General features: G+C 45.0%; 1 protein-coding gene across 4 annotated transcripts in view; it reads right to left on the reverse strand.

Annotated features, from left to right (window-relative positions):
- Positions 1 to 12,971, reverse strand: part of ATN1 (atrophin 1) — a 111,456-nt gene that overhangs the window by 52,796 nt on the left and 45,689 nt on the right. For 3 of the 4 annotated variants that reach the window (XM_077467135.1, XM_077467134.1, XM_077467133.1), the window contains exons 5-6: positions 6,339 to 8,041; positions 529 to 757 (exon numbers count right to left, since the gene is read on the reverse strand). In XM_077467135.1, the coding sequence (XP_077323261.1) occupies positions 529 to 757; positions 6,339 to 8,041 (1,932 nt within the window). The remainder of the gene's footprint in view (positions 1 to 528; positions 758 to 6,338; positions 8,042 to 12,971) is intronic. The other variant, XM_077467136.1, reaches the window with a different exon arrangement.

Genomic DNA, 12,971 nt, shown 5'->3' on the forward strand with positions numbered 1-12,971 from the left:
CTTTGTACCATTGCTGACAGCTGAAGTGAAAACAAAACGTAGGGATCGGTAATCGGGATCGGCGAGTACAAAAAAAAAAAAAAAAGTATTGGTACTCGTAGAAAAAAAAAAAATGATATCGGTGCATCCCTACTTTTTAGTTACTGTATTTATTCTTTTGAATTTTCGGATTTTCTTTCTTATTTTCGGATTTTCACATTTTCAAAAATTCTCGAATTTTTCCGAATTTTCAATTTACGAATTTCCAAAAAAAAAAAAAAAAACAACGAATGAAACTAAAACGAATGAATTTTTCGGCAGTGCTCATGTCTATTTACTAATTAGGTGACTGAAGGCGATTGGTTCCTCTAGATTTGAGTTAGGGGTATCAGAGTAAAGGGGGCGCCGTACAAATGCCCCCCCCCTCCCCCACACTTTTCACATATTTATTTGTATCACTTTGTGTTGGTCCATCACATAAAATCCCAATAAAATACATTCATGTTTTTTGGTTGTAACGAAATGTAGATAATTAAGGGGTATGAATACTTTTTCCCGGCACTGTAAAGCCTCCCTTACAATGTTCCTCTCCATCTCCCGCTCCCGCTCCCTCTCCCGCTCCCGCTCCCGCTCTTCCCGCGCTCTCTGCTCGCTCTCCCTGCGCGCTCGCTCAATCTGCTCCGTCCTCTTCTTGGAAAGTTTGGAGCCTTCCAGCGGCACGAAGTACAGATCCGTCCGGCAGCAGGAATTATATCCGCGGTCCAGGTGTTTGTTGAATCTGCAGACAAAAAAAAAGCAACAATGAGAAAGTCGCTATGAAATAGTCGCTATGTGATAGGCGCTATGTGATAGGCGCTATGTTTCATAGTTACATAGTTAGTAAGGTTGAATAAAGTCACCAGTCCATCCAGTTCAACCTGAGTATCTACAATTGTCCCTATCCCTGTACATTGCACACTCACATTGGCCCCTACCCTCAAGGTTCCCACAATCCAAGGTCCCCATTCATATACTAGGGGCCAATTTAGGACAGAAGCCAATTAACCTCCCTGCATGTCTTTGGAGTGTGGGAGGAAACCGGAGTACCCGGAGGAAACCCACACAGGCACAGGGAGAACATGCAAACTCCAGGCAGGTAGTGACGTGGTTGGGATTCGAACCAGCGACCCTTCTAACTGCTAGGCGAGAGTGCCGCCCACTACACCACTGTGCTGCCCCGTGATATATGCGACTATCTATGTGATAGTCGCTATATGATAGTCGATATGTGATAATCTCTATGTGATAGTCGCTATGTGATAGTCGCTATGTGATAGTCGCTATGCGATAGTCGCTATGTGATAGTCGCTATGTGATAATCGCTATATGATAGTCGCTATGTGATAATCGCTATATGATAGTCGCTATGTGATAATCGCTATATGATAGTCGCTATGTGATAATCGTTATCGGGTTCCAAAAAAGGCAGCAGCTGAAAAAACGCACAGATGTGAATGTGTCCCATAGGAAACCATGCTAAATGGACTGTAGTGTGTTTCTGCAAATCACTATGTGATAGTCGCTATGTGATAATCACTATGTGATAATCGCTATGTGATAGTCGCTATGTGATAGTCGCTATGTGATAATCGCTATGTGATAGTCGCTATGTGATAGTCGCCATGTGATAGACGCTATGTGATAATAACTATGTGATAGTCGCTATGTGTTAATCGCTATGTGATAATCGCTATGAAATAATCGCTATGAAATAATCGCTATGTGATAGTCGCTATGTGATAATCGCTATGTGATAGTCGCTATGTGTTAATCGCTATGTGATAATCGCTATGTGATAATCGCTATGAAATAATCGCTATGTGATAGTCGCTATGTGATAATCACTATGTGATAGTCGCTATGAAATAATCGCTATGTGATAATCACTATGAAATAATCGCTATGTGATAATCGCTATGTGATAGTCGCTATGTGATAGTCGATATGTGATAATCTCTATGTGAAAGTCGCTATGTGATAATCGCTATGTGATAGTCGCTATGTGATAGTCGCTATGTGATAGTCGCTATGTGATAGTCGCCATGTGATAGACGCTATGTGATAGTCGCTATGTGATAATCACTATGTGATAGTCGCTATGTGATAATCGCTATGTGATAGTCGCTATGTGATAATAACTATGTGATAGTCGCTATGTGTTAATCGCTATGTGATAGTCGCTATGTGATAGTCGCTATGTGATAGTCGCTATGTGATAATCGCTATGTGATAGTCGCTATGTGATAGTCGCTATGAAATAATCGCTATGTGATAATCGCTATGAAATAATCGCTATGTGATAATCGCTATGTGATAGTCGCTATGTGATAGTCGCTATGTGATAATCGCTATGTGATAGTCGCTATGTGATAGTCGATATGTGATAATCTCTATGTGAAAGTCGCTATGTGATAATCGCTATGTGATAGTCGCTATGTGTTAATCGCTATGTGATAGTCGCTATGTGATAGTCGCTATGTGATAATCGCTATGTGATAGTCGCTATGTGATAGTCGCTATGTGATAATCGCTATGTGATAGTCGCTATGTGATAATCACTATGTGATAGTCGCTATGTGATAATCGCTATGTGATAGTCGCTATGTGTTAATCGCTATGTGATACTCGCTATGTGATAGTCGCCATGTGATAGACGCTATGTGATAGTCGCTATGTGATAATCACTATGTGATAGTCGCTATGTGATAATCGCTATGTGATAATAACTATGTGATAGTCGCTATGTGTTAATCGCTATGTGATAGTCGCTATGTGATAGTCGCTATGTGATAGTCGCTATGTGATAATCGCTATGTGATAGTCGCTATGTGATAGTCGCTATGAAATAATCGCTATGTGATAATCGCTATGAAATAATCGCTATGTGATAATCGCTATGTGATAGTCGCTATGTGATAGTCGATATGTGATAATCTCTATGTGAAAGTCGCTATGTGATAATCGCTATGTGATAGTCGCTATGTGATAGTTGCTATGTGATAGTCGATATGTGATAATCTCTATGTGATAGTCGCTATGTGATAATCGCTATGCGATAGTCGCTATGTGATAATCGCTATGTGATAGTCGCTATGTGAAAGTCGCTATGTGATAATCGGTATATGATAGTCGCTATGTGATAATCGTTATCAGGTTCCAAAAAAGGCAGCAGCTGAAAAAACGCACAGATGTGAATGTGTCCCATAGGAAACCATGCTAAATGGACTGTAGTGTGTTTCTGCAAATCACTATGTGATAGTCGCTATGTGATAGACGCTATGTGATAATAACTATGTGATAGTCGCTATGTGTTAATCGCTATGTGATAATCGCTATGAAATAATCGCTATGTGATAGTCGCTATGTGATAGTCGCTATGTGATAATCACTATGTGATAGTCGCTAAGTGTTAATCGCTATGTGATAATCGCTATCAAATAATCGCTATGTGATAATCGCTATGTGATAGTCGCTAAGTGATAATCACTATGTTATAGTCGCCATGTGATAGACGCTATGTGATAATCGCTATGAAATAATCTCTATCTGATAGTCGCTATGTGATAGTCGCTATGTGATAATCGCTATGTGATAGTCGCTATGTGATAATCGCTATGTGATAGTCGCTATGTGATAATCACTATGTGATGGTCGCTATGAAATAATCGCTATGTGATAATCACTATTTGATGGTCGCTATGTGATAATCACTATGTGATAGTCGCTATGTGATAGTCGCTATGTGATAGTCGCTATGTGATAATCGCTATGTGATAGTCGCTATGTGATAATCGCTATGTGATAGTCGCTATGTGATAGTCGCTATGTGATAGTCGCTATGTGATAATCACTATGTGATAATCGCTATGTGATAGTCGCTATGTGATAGACGCTATGTGATAGTCGCTATGTGATAATAACTATGTGATAGTCGCTATGTGATAATCGCTTTGTGATAATCGCTATGTGATAGTCGCTATGTGATAGACGCTATGTGATAGTCGCTATGTGATAATAACTATGTGATAGTCGCTATGTGTTAATCGCTATGTGATAGTCGCTATGTGATAATCGCTATGTGATAGTCGCTATGTGATAATCACTATGTGATAGTCGCTATGTGATAATCGCTATATGATAGTCGCTATGTGATAATTGCTATGTGATAATCGCTATGTGATAATCACTATGAAATAATCGCTATGTGATAGTCGCTATGTGATAATCACTATGTGATAGTCGCTATGTGATAATCACTATGTGATAGTCGCTATGAAATAATCGCTATGTGATAATCGCTATGAAATAATCGCTATGTGATAATCGCTATGTGATAGTCGCTATGTGAAAGTCGCTATGTGATAATCGCTATGTGATAGTCGCTATGTGATAGTCGATATGTGATAATCTCTATGTGATAGTCGCTATGTGATAATCGCTATGCGATAGTCGCTATGCGATAGTCGCTATGTGATAATCGCTATGTGATAGTCGCTATGTGAAAGTCGCTATGTGATAATCGTTATCGGGTTCCAAAAAAGGCAGCAGCTGAAAAAACGCACAGATGTGAATGTGTCCCATAGGAAACCATGCTAAATGGACTGTAGTGTGTTTCTGCAAATCACTATGTGATAGTCGCTATGTGATAATCACTATGTGATAATCGCTATGTGATAGTCGCTATGTGATAGTCGCTATGTGATAATCGCTATGTGATAGTCGCTATGTGATAGTCGCTATGTGATAGTCGCTATGTGATAGACGCTATGTGATAATAACTATGTGATAGTCGCTATGTGATAATCGCTATGAAATAATCGCTATGTGATAGTCGCTATGTGATAGTCGCTATGTGATAATCACTATGTGATAGTCGCTAAGTGTTAATCGCTATGTGATAATCGCTATCAAATAATCGCTATGTGATAGTCGCTATGTGATAATCGCTATGTGATAGTCTCTATGTGATAGTCGCTAAGTGATAGTCGCTATGTGATAATCACTATGTTATAGTCGCCATGTGATAGACGCTATGTGATAATCGCTATGAAATAATCGCTATGTGATAGTCGCTATGTGATAGTCGCTATGTGATAGTCGCTATGTGATAATCGATATGAAATAATCGCTATGTGATAATCACTATGTGATGGTCGCTATGAAATAATCGCTATGTGATAATCACTATTTGATGGTCGCTATGTGATAATCACTATGTGATAGTCGCTATGTGATAATCGCTATGTGATAGTCGCTATGTGATAATCACTATGTGATAGTCGCTATGTGATAGTCGCTATGTGATAATCGCTATGTGATAGTCGCTATGTGATAATCACTATGTGATAATCGCTATGTGATAGTCGCTATGTGATAATCGCTATGTGATAGTCGCTATGTGATAATCACTATGTGATAGTCGCTATGTGATAATCGCTATGTGATAATCGCTATGTGATAGTCGCTATGTGATAGTCGCTATGTGATAATCACTATGTGATAGTCGCTATGTGATAGTCGCTATGTGATAATCACTATGTGATAGTCGCTATGTGATAGTCGCTATGTGATAGTCGCTATGTGATAGTCGCTATGTGATAATCGCTATGTGATAGTCGCTATGTGATAATCACCATGTGATAGTCGTTATCGGGTTCCAAAAAAGGCAGCAGCTGAAAAAACGCACAGATGTGAATGTGTCCCATAGGAAACCATGCTAAATGGACTGTAGTGTGTTTCTGCAAAAAGCACAAAAAACCCCCAAAAAACCGCATAGGTGTGAGCCAGGCCTAAGGCTCGGGTCGCATTGGCGCGGGCCGTGTGTTCTTGTTGCGTTTTGGTTGCGAGTGCTGGCAGTGGTGTCGATTACAACGAAGAACAGAATTACAAATCTTTTGCGGGCAAAAAAGTTGACATATACTGTACAGTATGCAGTGCCGGGACATGATCATCCAGTGCCCAGGGCAAAGATGTCAAATTGCCCCCCCCCCCCCCCTTCATTAGGTGCGAGCTTATGAGGAGGAAAGGAGAGCGAGCACAGCCGGCACCTCCTCCCGGCTCTCTCCTCCTCTCCTTGCAGCTTCCAGGGCTGAGCTGACAGACATAGCGGTGCCGCTGTCACTACTAGTAGAAGGAACTTGTGCCCCCCTCCATCCCTGCAATGCACGCTGCGCCCAGGGCATGCTGTCCCTTCTGCCCACCCCTTGCCCCGGCCCTGACAGTATGTATCTCAGTTAGCTATTAATTGGGCAACATTTGCAGAAAAATATTTAATCCCCAACAAGAAGACCACAAACGTACCTCCTGCTGCTCTGACTTACCTGGCAGACTGGCTGGCATGGCTTGGCGTGTCCACGAGTTTGGGTGGAGGGGAAGGGCTGTTGGCAGGAGGAACTGGGCTATCGCCTTCCGCTTCACATTCCTCGGGTGGCTCCTGTTTTATCTGCACAGGAGCTGGCGCTGGCGGGGGTGGAGCAGGAGCTGGAGGAGGAGCAGCGACAGGAGCGGGAGGGGAAGAGTCCTTAAAGCTCTGGGCGGGAGCTGGAGGAGGAGTGGAGACTGGAAAAGACCCAGGTTTATATGGGGGTGGGGGTGGGGGCGGAGGTGCATTTTTATAGGGTGGAGCCGGATGAGGGGGGGCCCCTTTGTAGCCTTGGTATGGGTAGTTACCATACCCTTGAGCATTAGGAGGGTAATGGCAGGCAGAAGCAGATGAGTGGGGCTGATAAAGGTTATGAGTGGGCTGAGGATTTGAGGGCTCCACTTGTGGGGCGTAGCCTACATTTCCCCCCGCGGAGGATGACTGGGATGAAAGATGTGAGGTACTGGTGGGCGCTGGTGATTGGCCTCCACTAGGCCCTGTCCCGGGTGTTGACAACTGAGTGTTGCTCTGATGGTGGGAACTGGGGGACAGAAGAACATGGGGTGTATGATGGCTGGGTTGAGGCACGCCCCCTGGTGGCTGGTTACTTTGTGGTGTTGGGGAGCGCCCCCTGTTTGGTAGAATGTGAGGATGATGGGAGTTATTCATATTATGATTAGGAGGTTGACCTTGTCCACCAGTTGCCCCTCCATGAGGGTGCAAAACACTACTCTGGGATGCTGGAGCCTGAATAGCCCCCGCTGTGGGCATTGGGTGTGGAGGGTGGTTATTATGGGGGGATGGAGCACGAGCACTTCCATGATGAGAGTTACTGAATCCCCCACTAACATTTTGCCCCCCACCCACTTGTCCGTTTTGGGGTGGAGGCTGAGGGTAGCGGGGAGCTCCTTCAATCCGTCCATAACTGAGCCCGCCTTGTCCCCAAGAAGGATGGGGACCGGGCTGCGGTTGTCCATACTTTCCCTGTGCAGGGTACTGATGGGGGTATCCAGATGGGTATTGTCCTGGGTAAGGGGGATATCGAAGAGTACAAGAAGACGAAGGAACAGGCTGGCCTGGTTTCTCTGCCGGTTGGGATGGAAGTCCTGGAGAGGCATTGAGAGGCCGTAGGGCAGGGGGAGGCGGAAGGTTGTGAGATACATGGGGGTAAGAGGTTGTGGTAGAAGTGCTGGTAGGTAGAGTAGAGGGAGCTGTCGGAGAAGCCAATGGTCTTGGGGAACCAAGTCCCACTATAGGTGTGGTGGGTGGAGGTTTGGCTTGGGAGGCTGGCGCGGGCCCAGCTTTGACCATCCCGCCAGGGCTGGGATACAGCTGTGGAAGTTGAGGAGCCTGGTACGGTCTTGAAGCCTGAAGTTCAGTCTGTGGAGGTGCTTGAGAAGCCTGGGAGGGGGGTGGAAGAACAGGGGGGTTAGGAACCGGTGAAGCAGGAGGTTGGGGTGACCCGGGACCCCTATACAGGGAAGGAAATGATTTTGGTGAAGGGATGGAAGATGCATCGCTCTCGCTATCCCCACTATGGAGGCTTGGAGATGTGCTGCGGTTGTCCTGGTCAATGTCCCTTGGGTCACTTCCACCATCTTCATTACAGCTCTGTCCATCCAAACTTTCCTCATCCGGGGGCGGGCGAGGGACCTCGGGAGACTGCAGAGAACAATAACAAAACCTTCATCAAACATCATGAGGAAGACTGAAGACATCACCTCACATCTTAAAATGGATTGATTTCATCCGACTCTCCTTCAAACATCAGATTGGTGGGCCAATGTGAAATCTAATATAGGGAAGGGTTAGAACCCCTGTCAGGGGGTCAGTGCCATTACACTGGTAGTCATTGGAAGAAGGGCCCTATTACACTGGTAGTCATTGGAAGAAGGGTCCCATTACACTATTAGTCATTGGACGAAGGGCCCTATTACACTGGTAGTCATTGGAAGAAGGGTTCCATTACACTGGTAGTCATTGGAAGAAGGGCCCATTACACTGGTAGTCATTGGAAGAAGGGTCCCATTACACTGGTAGTCATTGGAAGAAGGGTCCCATTACACTGGTAGTCATTGGAAGAAGGGCCCTATTACACTGGTAGTCATTGGAAGAAGGGTTCCATTACACTGGTAGTCATTGGAAGAAGGGCCCATTACACTGGTAGTCATTGGAAGAAGGGTCCCATTACACTGGTAGTCATTGGAAGAAGGGTCCCATTACACTGGTAGTCATTGGAAGAAGGGTCCCATTACACTGGTAGTCATTGGAAGAAGGGTCCCGTTACACTGGTAGTCATTGGAAGAAGGGCCCCATTACACTGGTAGTCATTGGAAGAAGGGCCCTATTACACTGGTAGTCATTGGAAGAAGGGCCCTATTACACTGGTAGTCATTGGAAGAAGGGTCCCGTTACACTGGTAGTCATTGGAAGAAGGGTCCCATTACACTGGTAGTCATTGGAAGAAGGGTCCCATTACACTGGTAGTCATTGGAAGAAGGGCCCTATTACACTGGTAGTCATTAGAAGAAGGGTCCCATATTACACTGGTAGTCATTGGACGAAGGGCCCTATTACACTGGTAGTCATTGGAAGAAGGGTCCCGTTACACTGGTAGTCATTGGAAGAAGGGCCCTATTATGGTAATCATTAAAAAAAGGGCCCCATTACACTGGTAATCATTGGAAGAAGGGGCCCATTACACTGGTAGTCATTGGAAGAAGGGGCCCATTACACTGGTAGTCATTGGAAGAAGGGTCCCATTACACTGGTAGTCATTGGAAGAAGAGCCCTATTACACTGGTAGTCATTGGAAGAAGGGTCCCATTACACTGGTAGTCATTGGAAGAAGGGTCCCATTACACTGGTAGTCATTGGAAGAAGGGTCCCATTACACTGGTAGTCATTGGAAGAAGGGTCCCATTACACTGGTAGTCATTGGAAGAAGGGTCCCGTTACACTGGTAGTCATTGGAAGAAGGGCCCCATTACACTGGTAGTCATTGGAAGAAGGGCCCTATTACACTGGTAGTCATTGGAAGAAGGGCCCTATTACACTGGTAGTCATTGGAAGAAGGGTCCCGTTACACTGGTAGTCATTGGAAGAAGGGTCCCATTACACTGGTAGTCATTGGAAGAAGGGTCCCATTACACTGGTAGTCATTGGAAGAAGGGCCCTATTACACTGGTAGTCATTAGAAGAAGGGTCCCATATTACACTGGTAGTCATTGGACGAAGGGCCCTATTACACTGGTAGTCATTGGAAGAAGGGTCCCGTTACACTGGTAGTCATTGGAAGAAGGGCCCTATTATGGTAATCATTAAAAAAAGGGCCCCATTACACTGGTAATCATTGGAAGAAGGGGCCCATTACACTGGTAGTCATTGGAAGAAGGGGCCCATTACACTGGTAGTCATTGGAAGAAGGGTCCCATTACACTGGTAGTCATTGGAAGAAGAGCCCTATTACACTGGTAGTCATTGGAAGAAGGGTCCCATTACACTGGTAGTCATTGGAAGAAGGGTCCCATTACACTGGTAGTCATTGGAAGAAGGGTCCCGTTACACTGGTAGTCATTGGAAGAAGGGCCCCATTACACTGGTAGTCATTGGAAGAAGGGCCCTATTACACTGGTAGTCATTGGAAGAAGGGCCCTATTACACTGGTAGTCATTGGAAGAAGGGTCCCGTTACACTGGTAGTCATTGGAAGAAGGGTCCCATTACACTGGTAGTCATTGGAAGAAGGGTCCCATTACACTGGTAGTCATTGGAAGAAGGGCCCTATTACACTGGTAGTCATTAGAAGAAGGGTCCCATATTACACTGGTAGTCATTGGACGAAGGGCCCTATTACACTGGTAGTCATTGGAAGAAGGGTCCCGTTACACTGGTAGTCATTGGAAGAAGGGCCCTATTACACTGGTAGTCATTGGAAGAAGGGCCCCATTACACTGGTAGTCATTGGAAGAAGGGTCCCATATTACACTGGTAGTCATTGGACGAAGGGCCCTATTACACTGGTAGTCATTGGAAGAAGGGTCCCGTTACACTGGTAGTCATTGGAAGAAGGGCCCTATTACACTGGTAGTCATTGGAAGAAGGGCCCCATTACACTGGTAGTCATTGGAAGAAGGGCCCTATTACACTGGTAGTCATTGGAAGAAGGGTCCCATATTACACTGGTAGTCATTGGACGAAGGGCCCTATTACACTGGTAGTCATTGGAAGAAGGGTCCCGTTACACTGGTAGTCATTGGAAGAAAGGCCCTATTACACTGGTAGTCATTGGAAGAAGGGCCCCATTACACTGGTAGTCATTGGAAGAAGGGCCCTATTACACTGGTAGTCATTAGAAGAAGGGTCCCATTACACTGGCAGTCATTGGAAGAAGGGTCCCATTACACTGGTAATCATTATAAGAAGGGTCCCATTACACTGGTAGTCATTAGAAGAAAGGTCCCATATTACACTGGTAGTCATTGGAAGAAGGGCCCTATTACACTGGTAGTCATTGGAAGAAGGGCCCTATTACACTGGTAATCATTATAAGAAGGGTCCTATTACACTGGTAGTTATTGGAAGAAGGGCCCCATTACACTGGTAATCATTATAAGAAGGGTCCCATTACACTGGTAATCATTATAAGAAGGGTCCCATTACACTGGTAGTCATTAGAAGAAAGGTCCCATATTACGAAGGGCCCTATTACACTGGTAGTCATTGGAAGAAGGGTCCTATTACACTGGTAGTCATTGGAAGAAGGGCCCTATTACACTGGTAGTCATTGGAAGAAGGGTCCTATTACACTGGTAGTCATTGGAAGAAGGGCCCTATTACACTGGTAGTCATTGGAAGAAGGGTCCTATTACACTGGTAGTCATTGGATGAAGGGCCACATTACACTGGTAGTCACTGGAAGAAGGGTTCCATTGCACTGGTAGTCATTAGAAGAAGGGCCCTATTACACTGGTAATCATTATAAGAAGGGTCCCATTACACTGGTAATCATTATAAGAAGGGTCCCATTACACTGGTAATCATTATAAGAAGGGTCCCATTACACTGGTAGTCATTAGAAGAAGGGTCCCATATTACACTGGTAGTCATTGGACGAAGGGCCCTATTACACTGGTAGTCATTGGAAGAAGGGCCCTATTACACTGGTAGTCATTGGAAGAAGGGTCCCGTTACACTGGTAGTCATTGGAAGAAGGGCCCCATTACACTGGTAGTCATTGGAAGAAGGGCCACATTACACTGGTAGTCATTGGAAGAAGGGTCCCGTTACACTGGTAGTCATTGGAAGAAGGGTCCCATTACACTGGTAGTCATTGGAAGAAGGGTCCCATATTACACTGGTAGTCATTGGACGAAGGGCCCTATTACACTGGTAGTCATTGGAAGAAGGGCCCTATTACACTGGTAGTCATTGGAAGAAGGGTCCCGTTACACTGGTAGTCATTGGAAGAAGGGCCCCATTACACTGGTAGTCATTGGAAGAAGGGCCCCATTACACTGGTAGTCATTGGAAGATGGGCCCTATTACACTGGCAGTCATTGGAAGAAGGGTCCCATTACACTGGTAATCATTATAAGAAGGGTCCCATTACACTGGTAGTCATTAGAAGAAAGGTCCCATATTACACTGGTAGTCATTGGACGAAGGGCCCTATTACACTGGTAGTCATTGGAAGAAGGGCCCTATTACACTGGTAGTCATTGGAAGAAGGGCCCTATTACACTGGTAGTCATTGGAAGAAGGGCCCTATTACACTGGTAGTCATTGGAAGAAGGGCCCTATTACACTGGTAGTCATTGGAAGAAGGGCCCTATTACACTGGTAGTCATTGGACGAAGGGTCCCGTTACACTGGTAGTCATTGGAAGAAGGGTCCCATTACACTGGTAGTCATTGGAAGAAGGGTCCCATATTACACTGGTAGTCATTGGACGAAGGGCCCTATTACACTGGTAGTCATTGGAAGAAGGGCCCTATTACACTGGTAGTCATTGGAAGAAGGGTCCCGTTACACTGGTAGTCATTGGAAGAAGGGCCCTATTACACTGTTAGTCATTGGAAGAAGGGCCCCATTACACTGGTAGTCATTGGAAGATGGGCCCTATTACACTGGCAGTCATTGGAAGAAGGGTCCCATTACACTGGTAATCATTATAAGAAGGGTCCCATTACACTGGTAGTCATTAGAAGAAAGGTTCCATATTACACTGGTAGTCATTGGACGAAGGGCCCTATTACACTGGTAGTCATTGGAAGAAGGGCCCTATTACACTGGTAGTCATTGGAAGAAGGGCCCCATTACACTGGCAGTCATTGTAAGAAGGGCCCTATTACACTGGTAGTCATTGGAAGAAGGGTCCTATTACACTGGTAGTCATTGGAAGAAGGGCCCTATTACACTGCTAGTAATTAGAAGAAGGGTCCCTTTACACTGGTAATCATTATAAGAAGGGTACCATTACACTGGCAGTCATTGGAAGAAGGGCCCTATTACACTGGTAGTCATTGGAAGAAGGGTCCCATTACACTGGTAGTCATTGGAAGAAGGGTCCCATTACACTGGTAGTCATTGGA

The sequence above is a fragment of the Lithobates pipiens genome, unplaced genomic scaffold, assembly GCF_037356315.1.
Source record: "Lithobates pipiens isolate NorthernLeopardFrog02 unplaced genomic scaffold, aLitPip1_a1.2 Scaffold_47, whole genome shotgun sequence".
Taxonomy (NCBI): domain Eukaryota; kingdom Metazoa; phylum Chordata; class Amphibia; order Anura; family Ranidae; genus Lithobates; species Lithobates pipiens.